Genomic DNA, 17,035 nt, shown 5'->3' on the forward strand with positions numbered 1-17,035 from the left:
AGGGAGATATCAACACATCATGACAGACAAGCTATACGTGTACATACTTGCTCTCAGAGAAAGATAAAGGAACACTCATTTGGGGAACAGTAAAACCATTGTACATTTTATGCTGTGCCTAATTTCCATGTGAAAACATATCCAAATCACTCATTTATTTTCACAAGGTGTAAATAAGCTAATTGTCCTCCAGTATGCATCGATTTTCTGATCTTAAGGCAAAAAAGGAGCCCTTACTGGCTCTTCAAAAGCTAAAGTATAAGTAGAAATGTGATTGCAACAACAACTCGTGTCCCTCTTCTTTGAACTGGTTCTCCCAATTTGTTCAGTAAATTAATGGAATATAAAACACAAAAATGAGGGCAAAGCTAAAGAGTGGAAACTGTTATTATTCATTTCCACCACAAGTGGGAAGCCTTTCTCCAAACCCACAACCACGGGCCGTCCAGACGTGAACAGGGAGTTTCCTTTCATAAAACTGCACTGTGCTCGGCTATAGATGGATGTTGACACGCTATAAAAGGCTCAGGGTTTGGGAATAAATTTAAAAGGATCCCCACATGACACATTCAATTGATACATTTGCTAAAATCCCATGAAGAAAAGGCCAATATTAAAAACCCCACTAAACTGAGATGGTTTCTTGCAGAGAAACGCCAGTATGATCCAACACCAAAACGCTTACAAACTAGCAAATAAGGTAGGGTGTAATAAATGACATGAAAATCATCATGTCTTGGTAAGGGGAATCCAACTGTGTTTCAGAGTCCCTTGTGAAACATAAGGTAAAACGTTAGAGATAAAAGGACACTAAAAAATAAAAGCTAGAAGGCTGAACAAACACAATGCTGCTCCCAATGCAGAACTATACAGGTAAAGCCTTGATTGCAAAGTAATGACTTGAATACCAAATATTGATCTATTCTAAAGGGCTGTACTCAGAGCCTGAACACAAACCTGCTCTTCGGCCAATAATAAACGTCCTTCCAGCTTTGAAAAACTGTCTGCTCAGCATGGCAAGTCTTCTAAAGTAATAAACTGGATGACATCTGACAGTCACATCCTTGCTGATAATCTGCACTTTACTGTAGTGGAGGTATCGCGACAAACTGTGGTTACAGTCTCGCGTGTTTTGGATTAACAACATCTCAAATGCGTCGGTCAAGCTAAGGGGGTGTAAACCACAGGAAGTAAGAAACCTAAAATGACGACAGATTTTTTTTTATGTTACATAAGAGACCTGTTACATTGTTATGGGGACAACGGGGACAACACGATATGTAAAAGGTGCAGCACATGGTTAAGACTATGTGCACTAGTGTTTGGTAGATGTTTTGAACTTCTGTACTCTACTCAACTAGCAATTACGGGTCCTAATTGATCAGATCAGAATCTTTTTTAATACAAAGTAAATTTACACATAGGAAGAATGTGAGTTGTTGTAAACTGTGCAAACATAAAACATATATTTTTGACTTAATATAGCCACATAATATATCATACAGATGAAGTTGCGTTGCACACATTATGTAACATCGACTACCTTGGGGTCAAAGACTTTTATTTTGACACAACCGGATGTGGGTTGTCGTGTTTATTCAGGCTGACTTAACTAGTGCATGACGGCCTCATCTTCAGCTAAAGAGCAAACCGACATCAGCTGAGTTTGCATGAAGTGCCATCCTTGTAGCTAAAAAAAATAGGAATTTATCATCACGTAAAATTCAAGATTAGCATTTTACAACGGTACAGCTTGTAAAACAACTTAAACAACTGACGCAATCTACCCAGAAACAGGATAGAGGAGAAATAACATTGCATCAAAAACCCGGCTAACAAAGAGGTCCTTCTTTCAACGACAACATTTTTCCTCCATATTCAATAGTTATGAGTCATGTGGCCGTCGAAAATGTCCACGGTCTAGAGCAGCAGGTAAGAGGCATCTGTTGTTATTGTGTCCAGCGGTGTTTGTGGCGGAAAAGTTGTTTATAATCGTGCGGATGTGGGTTAGCTTACCGGCTAGCCTAAAAGAAATGCTAAGAGATGCTATCATGCTACCTAGCGTTGGGTGCGCTCGTTTTAGACACCTGCCTGACCAGGAGTGACGGCGGGGCGGTGATGGAGCGTTACATAGATTTATTTCAACCCGAATTTCCTTTAGCCTTATATTTATGTATGATACAGGAATACGCCATCCAGCATGATTCAATAAAGCTTAATTCAATGGTTTATAATGACATGGATTAAGAGCCGAATGACTATTTGCGCCCGGGTGTTTCATTCGGCTCTCCCCGGTGGTCCTATGAAACGCTCCCATCAACTATTCCGTTCACTGCGTTTCTCTTGCAGCTTGATACAGTAATAAAATGGAGGGTTGCAGGGATGGTGGCTCTGACACACAAACAATGCGGGGTTTTTATAGTACAGCCCTCTAGCTTTCAGTGCATAAGCATTATTGCACAGTTAGTCTAAACTGCGTCCCACTTTAAAAAAAAAGAAAGAAGCTCTTTCCTTCTGCGTCACCATCAACGTAGTCTAGTTGTGACTGGACAGACAGTTGAATGGCAACAGAAACGTACTGTATGTTCTCACTTGATATTATGCAAAGGTCTAATTGGTCACATGTCTATGAAAGTGTTGCATGTACAACATCTAAACAAAGTCATTTATTTCAATTAGGATGCAACATAACTGGCACTGAGACATTTTTTTAATGGAGAAATCAAACCTTGTTATTAGCTTATATCATTCAATATTGCAGCAGTGTAGAGGAGCATCCATACCCAGTACAGAAATTCAGTCGATTTGTTACTTTTCTTGTTTATTTTCGCAGCACAGTAAGCTAGAAACTAATTTGCATATTGTGTCCCTGCACAGGTAGACAAAAAAACTAACGCATAATAACAGATTCATGACATAAAGCAACAGATTTCCAGCAGTGTGACAGAATAAAGGGAATCCCTATGATAGCTGCAATAAATGCAAGGCAATCATTGGTTGTGACACTTTTGTGCTGAGCTGAATGCGGTTTGTTGACATCACCCTAATGGGATTTCTGCACGTCGAGATCCAAACATATTTTTTTATTTTTCATACAAGGGCATCAGTAACCATTTCTGTGTTATTTTATAATCTGGACAGCTCAAACACTGTTTCCTGTGACTTTTTGCATTGCTTGTTCCCAAAATACATTGTTGGCTTTCCATTTCAAGTCGGCGGCCGGTTTAGGTGTCACCTGATGCAAGAATAAACAAAATGCTGGATTTGTTCTGCTGAAAATGACTGTGTTTGTTGTTGTTCTGACTATTTCTGTCTGTTCCCCAGCTCGCTGTCCTAGACTTGAGTGCAGCAGACGGACAAGGTGGAGGCCCTAACCGTAAGCAGTTGTTTGAACTCCTTTTCCCGTATAATAAATGTGCATAGGCACCCAAAATCAATAAACTATGGTGACTAAGCTGAACAAGGAAGAACTCCACAGAGAATACATTGCGAACGACACGAAAGCAACCATGGGGAACACTTTTTATTTTACAGAAGTACAACATAGTGTATTTCCATGGTTTCTAGGTTCAGCCGTGCACCTCAGGTCAATGCACGTTGGGTGTGCTTCAAAAGGTTTTTAACAAATAAAAATCCTTTAAGTCTTATCATTATTAAATGATATTGGACACTGTCTCTCTCTGTCTGCAGGACGGTACATTCCTCCACATTTACGGAACAATGAGGCTTCCAAAAATGGTGTGTAGCAAGTTCAGTTAAAGCTGTCCTGTGGAGTTTTCTTGTAAACAAATGTTAAGTTTGGTTTACATTTACTCACCAAAATCTATACATTGTGTGAGTCATTGAGCTTATTATCCTTCCTCCTGAAAGATTACATCAATGTTAAGTAGCTAGCAGTCGCCTTCTTCTGTGCCTTTGCTCTTGCATTGCCACGTCTTTCTCCCACTAACACATCGGCGAGGCAGGAAGCCGCTGGCAGAAAGTGTTTACGCTTGCATGCTTGTGTCGAAGTATGCATGCACAATACGAACAAAAATGAGGACCGCTTGGAAAAACCTTGCACCATAATGCTACCAGGGGTCAGAAACTCCACAGGGTACCTTTTTTGTGAGAAGTGCTTTAAAAACAAAACGATTATAAACCAAACTGAAACACTGTCCTCCGTCCAGCAGGAAATGCCTTCAATCCTGGTCGACCGGGTGGCTACACCATAGCGCCGCCAGCAACCTGTAAGTCTCTCATGAACAGCTGTTTATTTTGTACAATATTCCCTACTTTGTCACTCATCAGTGTGTGTTCTGGTTTGTTACCTCCTCTCAGTGAAGTACAGAAAGGAATATAAAGTAATAGTGTCTTTATCAAACTCTTAAGGGGTGCAAATGAAACTCAAAACAATATTATCAGCACCTTCAGAGCAGTGATGATGAATAATCCTGCACATGGATGGGTGGATAGATAGATAAATGGATAGACAGATGGATGGATAGACAGATGGATGGATGGATGGACGGATGGATAGATAGATAGATAGATAGATAGATGGATGGATGGATGGATAGCATTTTGACAGTCAATCTACTTTGGAATCACCTGCAGGGAGACAATCAGGGGAAGAGGGGGAGACACACTGACACACTATAAAATATACAGAATAAAAAGTATACTCTATACATCCAAACATTTGACTGAAACTAGGATCCTTTTTATCGTCGTTATGTAACTTTTGAAAAATGTTTCCCCAGACGGTTGGGACGGGGGTCGCAACAACTTTGTGAACGGCTACCATGACAACCGCATGGCCGGTGGCAACACGTTTCAACACCGAGGGCCGCCTCGCATGGAGCGCGGACGCGGCGGGATCGGAGGGGGTTACCGTGGCAACAGGGGCGGAGCCTTCAACCCCATCATCCCGGCGGCGCAACCCATGGCGTTCGGCGGCTACGAAAACAAAGGTGGGATTTGGTTTCTACCGCACGTAATTATTCCTACTAGTGTACATATTGTTAGATCTGCCCAGAATAGAATTATGGATTTGCATTCCTCTTTCTGTCAGATGCAGGTGGCTGGAACACACCCAAGGAAGCTTATGGCAATTTTGGCAACAACCGAGGGAAGTCCGCCTTCTTCAACGACAGAGGAAACGCCAACAGAGGAAGGTGAGCGGATGAGACACGGTGACAGTAACGTGACTAAAGGTTAACTCTTGTGTGAACACTGTAGCATGACTTGTTTTATCTCTGTGCTGTGCTCAGGTTTGATCATGGTGGATTCAGTGGTGGCGGTGGAGGAGGAGGAGGAGGAGGAAACAGTCGCTGGGTGGAGGAGCCCAGAGAGGAAGGTGACTGGGCCAAACCAACGGCACGAAACGAACGCCTTGAACAGTGAGTCGACAGCTTTACTCTAAAAATCAGGAAGTATTTAGGTTTCCAGGCAGATGCTCTTTCATCACATTATCATTTGGATTTGTTTATAAGCACCACTTTTAAAACACTAAAATGGATCAAAATCTGTGTTAAATTGCATGTCTTTTCTCCCGCTCTGTTCCACTTCAGTGAGTTGTTCTCCGGCAGTAACACTGGGATCAACTTTGAAAAGTACGATGACATTCCTGTTGAGGCCACGGGACAGAACTGCCCTCACCACATCGAGAGTGTAAGCTGCTCACCGTGGATCCTACAGCATTGCGTCTAATATAATCTGCATTATTACTTTCCACTCATGTGTCCAATGTGTGTTTGCTGTGCAGTTCCAGGACGTGGACATGGGGGAGATCGTCATGGGTAACATCGCTCTGTGTCGCTACACCAGACCGACCCCTGTCCAGAAATATGCCATTCCTATTGTCAAGTCGAAGCGGGACCTCATGGCCTGCGCACAGACAGGTAGGATGCACACTAATGCATATATTGGAGTCAGAACCATGAGGACTGAATGCACATGGAGATGTATGAGGTTGCGTTTGTGTCTGCAGGTTCTGGAAAGACTGCAGCCTTTCTGCTGCCGATTCTCAGCCAGATCTACAGCGAAGGACCAGGAGAAGCTCTCAACGCAGCTAAAGCATCTGGACAGGTGAGGAAGAACAATGGTACTCGAGGTTAATTACTGAACCACATAAATCAAATGCAAGGGAATTAAAGAAAGACTTTTCATAGAACTATATTGGGTTGTAGAAAGTATACTTCTTTTATATCACAGACCTTGTATTTATAGGGTTTTAACTGAACACTACTTTTAGTTTAGATGGAGAAAAAGCCTGAAATCTAATTGGCAAATGGTGTTAATGGCAGAGAATAACACAATGCCGTATGTGGCTTCAATTCAACATAGTCAAACTTCTTTTAGGGGCGTTTTTTTGCATAATAGTGAGTTCTTTGTAGGGCCTAGTCGGTTCAAATAAACAGTCTTTACTATTTATTTTGAGCTGATATTCAGGTGAAACTAACTCTAGCTGTTGTTTCTGAATGGTTGTGTTGCAGGACAATGGAAAGTATGGTCGTCGTAAGCACTACCCCATGTCTCTGATCTTGGCTCCGACCAGAGAGCTGGCCCTGCAGATATATGACGAAGCCAGGAAGGTAATACAAACGCACAAGCATTGAGCCCCAAAAACTGAGATAGATTTGTCCTTACGCTTTCCTTTCTCTCTGTAGTTTTCCTACCGCTCAAGAGTGCGTCCCTGTGTCGTGTACGGAGGCGCAGACATTGGCCAGCAGATCAGAGATCTGGAGAGAGGCTGTCACCTGCTGGTCGCCACACCTGGCAGACTGGTGGACATGATGGAGAGAGGCAAGATCGGACTGGACTACTGCAAGTAAGACATCCACTTTATCATAAAACTGGACGTCTTGATTGAGATTTATTCTGAATGTGACTCTGTGTTTCTTCCCTTCAGCTACCTGGTCCTGGATGAGGCAGATCGTATGTTGGACATGGGATTCGAGCCCCAGATTAGGCGCATCGTTGAGCAGGACACCATGCCGCACAAAGGCATCCGACAGACCATGATGTTCAGCGCCACCTTCCCCAAAGAGATCCAGGTACAGTTGCAACACGTCCATCAAATGAAGGATGAATCTGGCATGCTTTTCCTCCTTCAGGATGTCTTGCTTTAGCTTTGAAAGGAAGTTTTCAAAGGGCCACTCTCCTACTGAAATGGAAAAGCAAAGCAGGGGTTATCCGTATGAATGTCACGATGAACGGCAGCACATCCATATATTGATTGGTCTCCTTCTGCAGATCCTGGCCAGGGATTTCCTGGAAGAGTACATCTTCCTGGCAGTGGGCAGAGTGGGCTCCACCTCGGAGAACATCACCCAGAAAGTAGTGTGGGTGGAGGAGAGCGATAAGAGGTCTTTCCTCCTGGATCTGCTCAGTGCTACAGGTGAGACAGTCCCAGAATAACATCTCATAACCTAACACTACGGGACATTTACTTATGCTAACACACACACATATACAAAGCAGTTTTATTTCCCCAATCTTTTTACCATTATCATATTGTCCTGTCATCCCAGTCACATCGTTTTTAGACAATTATATATTAGTCTTGGCTCCAGGGAGGCAAAAGTGAGGATGTTCCTTAAAATAAATACAACTCCCACTCCTGAGATGCTCTATGTCCCTTCATTTTAAAGTAGAACGTTTGTTTTTTGGGTAAAATAGGACGTTTCTTTTGGTGGTAAGACCGATTTTTAGTGATCTGAGGCGACCGTTGAGGAACATACAGAGTTGGTTTTTCTACTGCTGATTGAGTGCAGTTGACATGTTGGTGGTTTTGGTGTGGTTTTATCCAAAGTCATCCCCAGCGAGGTACAGGACAATACTGGAGACAACATAGAGAAACCTGGTAAGATCCTCAATGGGGACACAATCGTATCTGTCATTTCACATTTTAAAATAATTTTGCTTGCCCCTTTTTTTGATGTTCCTCTCCTGTGGACGGAGAATCCTTTTATTGTTTATTATTCATTATTATTCTTTTGGTTCTGTGTACCATTTCATGAATCCGGTTTGTTAAATGCCTGTGGAGTTATTCGTGACATTTTTACGTGCAGTATGTTGCTGTGGTGTCTCCATGTCAGACCCAAAGCCGTGATGGAGAGAGTCTGGTTGTGTTTATGTCTCCAACACAAACCTAGCACCTTATTATCAGTGCAATAATCCTCATTCCCTGTGACCAAACTCTCTCCATCAGTGGCTGCAGTCACAGTGCTGCTGACGCTGTGTTTTATTGTTTCTTGTAATGATTTCCCCCCACACTGCACTCCCTGCTGCCTGTTGCACTGCTCTGTCCATAGAGCAACATGTACTGTCATGTGATTCATTTAAGGTCATTAAAGTGCATGTTGAGAGAGCTATGTATCCACGTAATGTGACAGAGGTGTGATTTGATTATACAACTCGTGACTTATTTTATACTTACAGCTCTTTTTTTATAGGAAATAAGGGAGTAGGAAAGTGAAAGATGGTTCATTTTACGTATCTTTTGTGTTTGCCAGCTGTAGAAAGCCCGGTGGTGTTATGTTTTCTGGCAATATAACACTATTAAACTCCCGGTGACTTTCCTGTCATAAAACTTTAGATTCTGACACATTAAATTGTATAAAAGTCAATGTTTTGGTTCAAATTTGATTGGTTGTGGTTCATCCATGTGACCAAAATCCATTAGTCTGAAACCTAGTCTCTGCGGGTTCAGCTGCTGTGTTTGAAATCAAGATGGTTCGCTAACAAAAGACCAGTGTGAACTTTTGTCTACACACTTTGCTCCACCTTCCACGACTATCCTCCCACTTCTACTGGTTAACCTCAGCTGTGTTTTCTCCCGGCTCGTCAGGTAAGGACTCGTTGACCCTGGTGTTCGTGGAGACCAAGAAAGGAGCCGACGCTCTGGAGGACTTCCTGTATCGAGAGGGCTATGCCTGCACCAGTATCCATGGCGACCGTTCCCAGAGGGACCGAGAGGAGGCCCTGAGTCAGTTCAGATCCGGAAAGTGTCCCATCCTGGTGGCCACAGCGGTGAGTAAAAACGCCATCAGATTATTTAGTTTTGTGCACGTGAACGTGTGTGTGAGTGACTTTTTGTGTGTTTTTTCTACACACTCAGGTAGCAGCTCGTGGTCTGGACATCTCCAACGTGAAACATGTTATTAACTTCGATCTGCCCAGCGACATAGAGGAGTACGTTCACCGCATCGGACGTACGGGACGAGTGGGAAACCTCGGTAAGGCCACAGCGGAGCTACAACCCACAAAAAGCTTTGTATTGATTCCTGCTGGTTCTCACTCATTTATTTATTTACCTGCAGGACTGGCCACATCGTTCTTCAATGATAAAAATGGGAACATCACTAAGGACCTGCTGGACATCCTGGTGGAGGCCAAACAGGAAGTTCCCTCATGGCTCGAGAGCCTGGCGTACGAACACCAGCATAAGAGCAACAACAGAGGCCGCTCTAAGAGGTAAACGCTGTCAAGGGACAGCTAGGGCACAGATATAAGCATCCACTTTGAGTCCACTTTGCATTTGATGTTCATTGTATGTTTGATTTTACCTCCAGGTTCTCCGGTGGTTTCGGAGCACGTGATTACCGTCAGACGGCAGCCGGAGGAACCGCCGGAGGGTTCGGAGGACGTGGAGGTCGCAACCAGGCCGGACATGGAGGAAACCGCGGATTTGGAGGAGGTGAGGATCCAACCATCGTGTCATAATGAACAACAACAACACCACTGACGCTGTTAACTTTGAGTTTTCTCCCCTCTTCCCTCCCCTCTCAGGTGGTTTCGGTAACTTCTACACCAGTGACGGCTACGGAGGAAACTACCAGCACTCTCAAGTCGACTGGTGGGGCAACTAGGTTCCTCCTTAACTCATCCCCTCTTTCTTCTTCTCACTCATCTTCCTTCCTTTCTCCACTCCACTGTCTGCACCCCATCCGCCTCCTCCCCCTCATCTACCTTGAAAAAACCACGTGCATGTTGTTAAACTATTTATACTCATTTATATAGCCCTCCTTCCACCCATATACACTCAGATCTTTTAATTATTTTCCTTTTATCCTCCTCTCCATCCCCTCCTTTGTCTTGTGAGTCCCCCATCTTTTTCTTCTTTGGAAAATGTCCGGTAAATCTCACCTCTTACAATAGGCTGCAGTTTAAAGGGATTCTTCAATTTTAGTTGGTTTTTATTCAACACTAGCGAGCCACCAGCAGCTAGGAGCATCCTTTTGGTTTTCGTGAGGACTTTTTTGAACAGTTTTCCCTCTGTGGCAAGTTCTCCAAACAAAATAAACGATTGAATAGTGTTGGTGTTCCTTTAAAAACCCCGAAGACTTTAGATTTACAGTCCCACAGAGCAGCTGCAGAGAGACAGCTTTTCACTTTAGAGTTTTGGCTTCATTGTGTTTTTGTCTGCATTCACCCAAAGCCAGCCAGGCATCCTGTGTACCTTCACGTCATCTTTGTATGTAACGCATGGCCATGTTGTAAATCACCGGCCAAACACTTTTTCTAAAACATAGCGCAGAGATGGGCAAGATGTCAAATCTGAGCAAATATGTCTTCATTTAAATTCCAAAATGGGAACTGGCTGAAGTCTCCTTCATCGACATGATAGATACTTTAAAGCAGCCACTGAAGTCTTTATTTACACCTTTTTAAAACATATTGAAGTCTTGATTTCCAGAGATCTGAGAAAGATGTCTAGCAGAGACTGAAGGTACAAGAGGCTGGACTCACTGAAACCCCCAGCCCATTAGCAACGATGCTAACAGTCTCCGGACTGCTAACAGCATTTCTTTTGTTTGAAACAAAACATAATGGAGGATCATTTGTTTCTGTACTGTGCCTTTTTAAAAATTTGAACTTTGTCTCTTATTTCCGTTGTTTTAATTGCCATAATACGTAAGTGGCTACAAGTATTGGCCAAGTGTAACTAAAACAAATGTGTATTTAATGTCATGTATGGGTTTAAACATGTTTTTCTTTATTTATATTTGGAAGGAAACAAACTAGGCTTGAACTAAATCAAACCTTGGCAAAAAAAAAAAACTAAACAAAAACTGCGATGAGGAAACTCAAAGCAATTCCTTATCTATTTATTGGAGCTCAAATTCACGAGGAGGTTTCTAATGAGTCCCAAACACATATAACCACTAATCCAGACTCTTTTGATATACCCTCACCCAGAGGCACGACCGCTTTGCTTTACGAGCCAGAAAGCAGAGACGAAAAGTGGTTTTATGCTTTTGGGAGTCGTACTAACGGACCTATATGTCACATCTACAGCTCTGGTTTGAGCTTGAGTTTGAGTTTCTCAAAGGCATCTTGTCACTAATTGTTGGGTCGCAGTAAAGAGCCAATTAGCAGCAGTCGTTCCTGTCTTACTACTCACACATGGGTTGTAAAATGTAGATCTTTATACCTTTGTCAAGTCCATAAAAGATGTAAAATAATAGCTTTTATTGTAAGTAAACGGGCAGAACTGATCAGTATCTAGCATGGAAATGGGACTGATTTTCTGGATGTTGATCCCACCACTTGGCTACTGCAGAAAAACCCAAAGGTGATTCCCGGCCGGCTCTTAGTGCCTCCGTGCTTTTGAGAAACGTGCTCCGCTTTCCACCACAAACATTAAAACCCCTTGTCTGCCAAAAGCTTCTTTCAAGGGGAAACACAACTTTTAAACAAAAAAGGCTTAAAAGAGTTCAAAATGTTCTCGCTCACTCTATCCTGGAGAGTTACATGAAGAGTCTTCTCTAAAATAAGTCATTCCAGTTTATTTGTTCGGTCTTTAGGATCAGGGATAAAAGTAAAAGGAATACAGCCGAACCCGTTTCACAGCAGGGACAGACGGGGCTGTCCGGAGAAGGCTTTTACGCCATTGAGCTTCTCTTACAAACACAAATAGAGCTAAGTAGCTTCTGCTTAAGATTTGCATATTCGTATTAATTCTGCAGATACAATCTCACCTTTCTGCTCTGCTACTTCATTTTGCACGGTAAAATAATGGATTGAGTGCTATAGTTGCACAACAGAACTGAAATCATTGTGATGCATTCAAGGCCCGTGGTGAGCCCTGCTCGTCCCTGCTGTGTTTAGTCCCTGATTGAACTTCTAAAAGGAACCCCGCTGTCAATTTAAGACGATTCAGTGGTGTCCAATCCCCTCCCTTTTTATTATTAAGCAGCAGAATAAGCCAAAAGAAAAAGCCCTGTTGCTACCTGGTGGGGGAAATGTTCATCAGGGTCTTAATTTGTTTTGTTTACATGAGCAACTTTAGAGTGAAATAGATTAAATGTAAATAGTACAACTCTTCTTGAAACAGAAAAGAGAAGAATCTCCAGTGAAGAAGAATGTGAATTACAAGTGAAACTCGCTTGTTGTTGTGTAGAAAAATCACGTTTGATCACTCGACGTTTGACCAGGCGCTGTCTGGTGAGCTGAGCACAGTGGGCAATTTGAACAGCTGATTTATTCTTTGGAGATATTATTTACGGTTCACACAAAACCAAACCAGAGATTGGAAATTAAAATACAAGCTCACGAGGCAGATTCTCTCAAATTGCCCACTGGCTTTGACTAATGACAAAGCTGGACCAGGACTATAAAACATATGCAAGTGTTGTTGTTTTTTGGTCAAGGAGGTAAAAAAAAATGCCAAGCAAATAGAAACAATTCTACAGCAGGCTTTAGTTATATTCAAACTCTTGATTTTTCCTGTCAGCTATCGTTTTAAGACCAATTTTTAATCGTAGGTCGTGTTCACGTCAACCTGTTTCCCTGGAGCTCAGTTACTGAGGAGCTGAGGGAAACTCGTTGGCTTCAACATCGTTTTTTGAAGAGTTTAAGACTGAGTGGAGGACTCCAGATTCATGCAGACAGCAGGTCACATACAAACTAGATTTTTATTTCTCGATGTTTAGACACCAGGTTCTTGTGTCAGACTTTGAGTTTGGTGATTTCTCACTAAACCAGTTTTGTATTCTAGTGTTTAAAAAAAGAGGGGCCAGTTTAATGGGATGCTACGTTGAAGGAAAGTTGTCATAGGATGTTCGAAACAAAAATGAAACTCCACCGTGTCCAACAGAGAGGAACCAGATACAGAAAATGAGTTTGCATTATCTTTTTAGCTTTGTGAGGTCAGATTGTTGTCATTGCAGCACAAAGCAATGTGTTGTCGCTATTGTTCAACTTGTGTCTAAACTACTATGATCACCGGTGAAAACAGCGGTTGAATTGTTGATCAGACGCGTCCCACTCATTATCCAATCACAGCATCTTGTCTGTGGACATGATATGGATACCACAGTTTAATTAGCCTGCAGCAATGGTTGATAGCCTCCATCCTAGAGAGCGCTGTTGCCGTTATTATAATAAAACCAGCATGAAGGAACAAGAAAAAGGACAACAAGTTGACATTGCAAATGACAATCAATTGTGAAGCATTTGCTAAGTTAAAAACTCACTTTTTTTACACGTTAAGTTGCACTTTTTAAAATATTCCTGGGGACACCTTTACATTTTCTTAATCAGCTTTTTTGATGGTTGTTGTTTAAAATCTCAACATCCAAGCTGTGTCCTCAGCTGCCAGGTCTGCACAGGCGGATGAATGCCAAACTGAAGCTTATTACCTTACAGTTTAATATACACTCAAGGATTTTGGTGCAAAATCCACCTTTACATATTGACTGAAGAACAGTTTAAATGCCTGACTGAATTGTTCACCGTTTCCTGCGTGAGAGTCAGATTTGTTACTTGAATCCATGGCTGATGCCAACCAGAAACTTAGTATGCAGCTAGTGCAGTCTTTTGTGTTGAGTATGCTAAGCGCTGTTCCTGCTGCCTAACGCACAGGCAAACCTTTTTAGAGAAGGACGTACAGTGAGAGGAAGAGCCACTCGGTGAATCTGGTTTGGTGTGTAGACATTGCTGTGCCTTCTAGCAGCCACTAGGGGGCAGATAGAGTAACCGTGAATAAATGAAGGAGCGACTGAGCATTTTACCTGCAGCGATAACGATGCTAGAAATACAATGTAAGATATGAACTAATTGTTGTGAGTTGCACAGCAGGGAGTCGTGGTTGGTAAAACTTCAGTTTACCTCACTTTTCATCGTGTTTGTCGAGCAATCATGTCAAGTAGTGTTGTTCGGAATACGCACATATATATGCAATGTATTTAGGGTCTTTTTCTAGCACGGATAGATCATATCTGTCGGCTGTATTTACCATTAAACTGTGCTGGAGTTACTACCACTGTGCCCCCCAAAACCCCCCCATCCCACCTCGTTAAAGCCCCCCCTGGCCACTGAAGTTCTGCAGTGAGTGCAATAGAGATCGTTTACTCGCTCTCACTTTGCTGTCACCAAGATTCCCTGAAGGAGCCGATTTCTGATATGATTAGCCCGAAGTCTGACCCGCGTGCGGTGCCTTGAAGTGACTGAAAAGTGTTAGGTTAGGGCTGGGTATTTTTTCCATGTCAGATGAAGAATCCAATCTATTTATTTTATAGTAAAAATGCAGAAACGGATGATCTAGGTGAAAGTCGGCCCTTTCGTTCGCCCCCTAGTGGACAGTGTTGAGTATAGCAGGTCAAGATGATAACAGCTTTTGCTTCAAATAATTAATTTGTCCAATAGTTTGATAGCCTTCCAAACGAATGCCATTACCAACAAGATCATGTGTGCTTTGACTTTAGTGCTAATTAACGAGCATCTGAAACAAAGATGGCTGCATACATCATTATGAGCTGGTTAGTCTTCTCCATGGCTGTAGTCTTTTGCTTTTACTCTATATAGTATATCTTTTTCTGCCACTCACTGGTGTGTGAGGTGGCCTCCTGTGAATAAATCCATTCCCCTGTACAGTAATTAAGCTTAAATGTAACATTTGCTTTTGACCGCCAGCTTTACCAATCAAAAAGTTATTTCCTCTGGGAGAAAAAGTCGTCATTTAGAAGAAGTCAGCACTTTAGTTTTTGAATATTTTAAAAACCTTTTTTGATGCCTTAAATTTACCCGGCGATACCCAGCCCTAATGGAGCAGATAGCGGAGTTTGTTACACTGTATACAGCGTTACCGTGGACACACACACACCGACGGTGTCACCACGGTAATTGACCTTTTTTTCCAGCAGGAGTGCTTTCGATTGTCGCCGAACAATTAATGGTGCTATGCTCCCATTGCTGCGGCCTGCAGGCCCCTCTGTTGTAGAAATCCCATCGAGTTTTACAGAAAATACTTCAGTTACTCAGATTAATGTCGAACTCAAGTCTTCTGTAGTCCCTTCATAACCTCAGAGAGGTGCGAAGGGGCGAGTGAGTGAAGTGTAGCGCAGACAGGTGTCAAAAAGAGAGGTTTCTCCACAGTTTAGTGTGAGTGTGTGAGTGAGTGTGTGTGTGTGTGTGTGTGATTTACGGAAAGGTTCTTCCAGATATGAATTTTTTTTTTTTTGGGACCAGGTGGAGTTGTAGTTAACAGCATCCGTAGGAATCAGCTGTTTGCACACAGAGTTCTCGAGTCTACTTTCGCTGCTAGTTTGTGTAATTTATCAAAAGCATTTCTGAGAAATATTTATTTTTATAAGCCTAATACAAAAGTTGATATTTTACAAAGTGACTTGACCAAAAGACAGTAAACAAAAACACTGGCACTTGAATGTTGAATGTCATTGGTATGAGTGAAAATTTCTATTTTTCTGGGGTAGTGTGAGCTTTTTAAATGTTAAAGATGCAACGTGTAGGAGTTTCTCTTTAAATACGTCACTGCAAAAACTTGTGGGGAATATTTAAGTTCAGAAAATACACCAAAAGCGTGCACATCTTTTCAAACTGAGTTTCCTGGAAGTTTTAACTCTTAAAATTTGACCTTTTTATTTTAATACAGACAAATGAGGTGGCAGTACTTCCTCGTAGTCGTCCAGTCGTACCCAGCTTGTAGCCACAACAGGACTCCTCCCTTTCTGTTAATTGCAACGTGAAGATGTGCACGTGGTGCCGTTGAGGACAGCCGTACTACAGTTGATGTGACGGTGACATATTTAGAGAAACGTCCTGCACGGGTTACCTTTAAAGTCACATTGGACTCAGTATCAGATCCATAAACGCCTGTTTGTGCGACAGGTTTCATTGCCAATAAATGATAATCAACCATAAACAGCCATTTTTTTTTAATTGGCAAACAAAATTTGAGACAATACCACCATATATGCCAAGGTTTGGATTAAAAAAAATAAAAATTAACTAAACGTTACGATCAAAGACCATTTTGTAAAAAAAAAAACATGCAGTACAAAAAACAAGTGTCCAGATTCTCTCCAAGTCAGATGTTTTTTTTGTTTTGTTTTTTTCGTTCATTTGAGTCTTTACACTTTTCCTTCCCGTAAATACCCTTGTTGTGAGTGTCTGGCAAGTGGTGATCTTTAAAGTCTTCATAACACAGAATTAACTGTGGTTCTATTGCTATGTTGTTGTGATTTGCATATTTTCAGGCGTGTGTGTTGATGCTCATATGGGGGGCGCTTCTGGCCAATCAGGAATGGGTAAAAGATGACCTAATGGGGGGTCTTTTACACATCTTGTCATCCACATCTTAAATGAATATGACGTAGCCTCAATTGACCAGAATGCAAAGAGGTCCAATGAAAGCAACTTTTTTATGCATTGGGCTTTCCTGAGAACAAACGCAACACTGTGCCGCTCCATTTCCCTTTCAATCCAGTTCAGTTCAGAGGATTATTACAGGAAATAAAAGTGTGTAGTTGTATTTAGGAATGATTGCTGTTTAGCGACTGAATTGAAAGGAGATATAACGCCCCGTGTTATTGCTATTACTGACTGGCCAGACCCCTCGATGTGGACACAAGGCACCTCCGGCCTGGTAGTTAGTATTTGCTTTATGTATTAGTTTAGCAGTTGTGCACGAAGAGGAGCACTGCACGAAGAGGAAAAAAAATGTGCATCTATTCTGATTTTACCACAAATAAAGGTTTGGATTTGCAAATGTAAACTGGTGTTTGGACCCTTTTTTTCTTCTTGAAAA

The 17,035-nt window shown here is 42.1% G+C and overlaps 1 protein-coding gene across 4 annotated transcripts; it reads left to right on the plus strand.

Annotated features, from left to right (window-relative positions):
- Nucleotides 1–1,596: 1,596 nt before the first annotated feature.
- On the plus strand, nucleotides 1,597–17,002 carry LOC134860984 (ATP-dependent RNA helicase DDX3X-like). 4 transcript variants are annotated; one of them, XM_063877927.1, is made up of 19 exons: nucleotides 1,597–1,932; nucleotides 3,325–3,376; nucleotides 3,691–3,738; nucleotides 4,170–4,229; nucleotides 4,743–4,952; nucleotides 5,054–5,156; nucleotides 5,253–5,381; nucleotides 5,553–5,652; nucleotides 5,747–5,882; nucleotides 5,972–6,069; nucleotides 6,477–6,575; nucleotides 6,651–6,811; nucleotides 6,893–7,037; nucleotides 7,237–7,381; nucleotides 8,834–9,015; nucleotides 9,104–9,221; nucleotides 9,306–9,459; nucleotides 9,558–9,682; nucleotides 9,775–17,002. In XM_063877927.1, exons 1-19 carry the CDS (start codon nucleotides 1,888–1,890, stop codon nucleotides 9,852–9,854), a joined length of 2,190 nt encoding a protein of 729 aa, XP_063733997.1. In that variant the 5' UTR covers nucleotides 1,597–1,887; the 3' UTR covers nucleotides 9,855–17,002. The 4 variants fall into 4 exon arrangements, with proteins under 4 accessions (XP_063733997.1, XP_063733999.1, XP_063733998.1 ...); XM_063877929.1 differs by having other exon boundaries at nucleotides 5,060–5,156; XM_063877928.1 differs by having other exon boundaries at nucleotides 4,173–4,229.
- The last annotated feature ends 33 nt before the right edge of the window (nucleotides 17,003–17,035 follow it).

The sequence above is a fragment of the Eleginops maclovinus genome, chromosome 24, assembly GCF_036324505.1.
Source record: "Eleginops maclovinus isolate JMC-PN-2008 ecotype Puerto Natales chromosome 24, JC_Emac_rtc_rv5, whole genome shotgun sequence".
NCBI classification, from domain to species: Eukaryota; Metazoa; Chordata; class Actinopteri; order Perciformes; family Eleginopidae; genus Eleginops; species Eleginops maclovinus.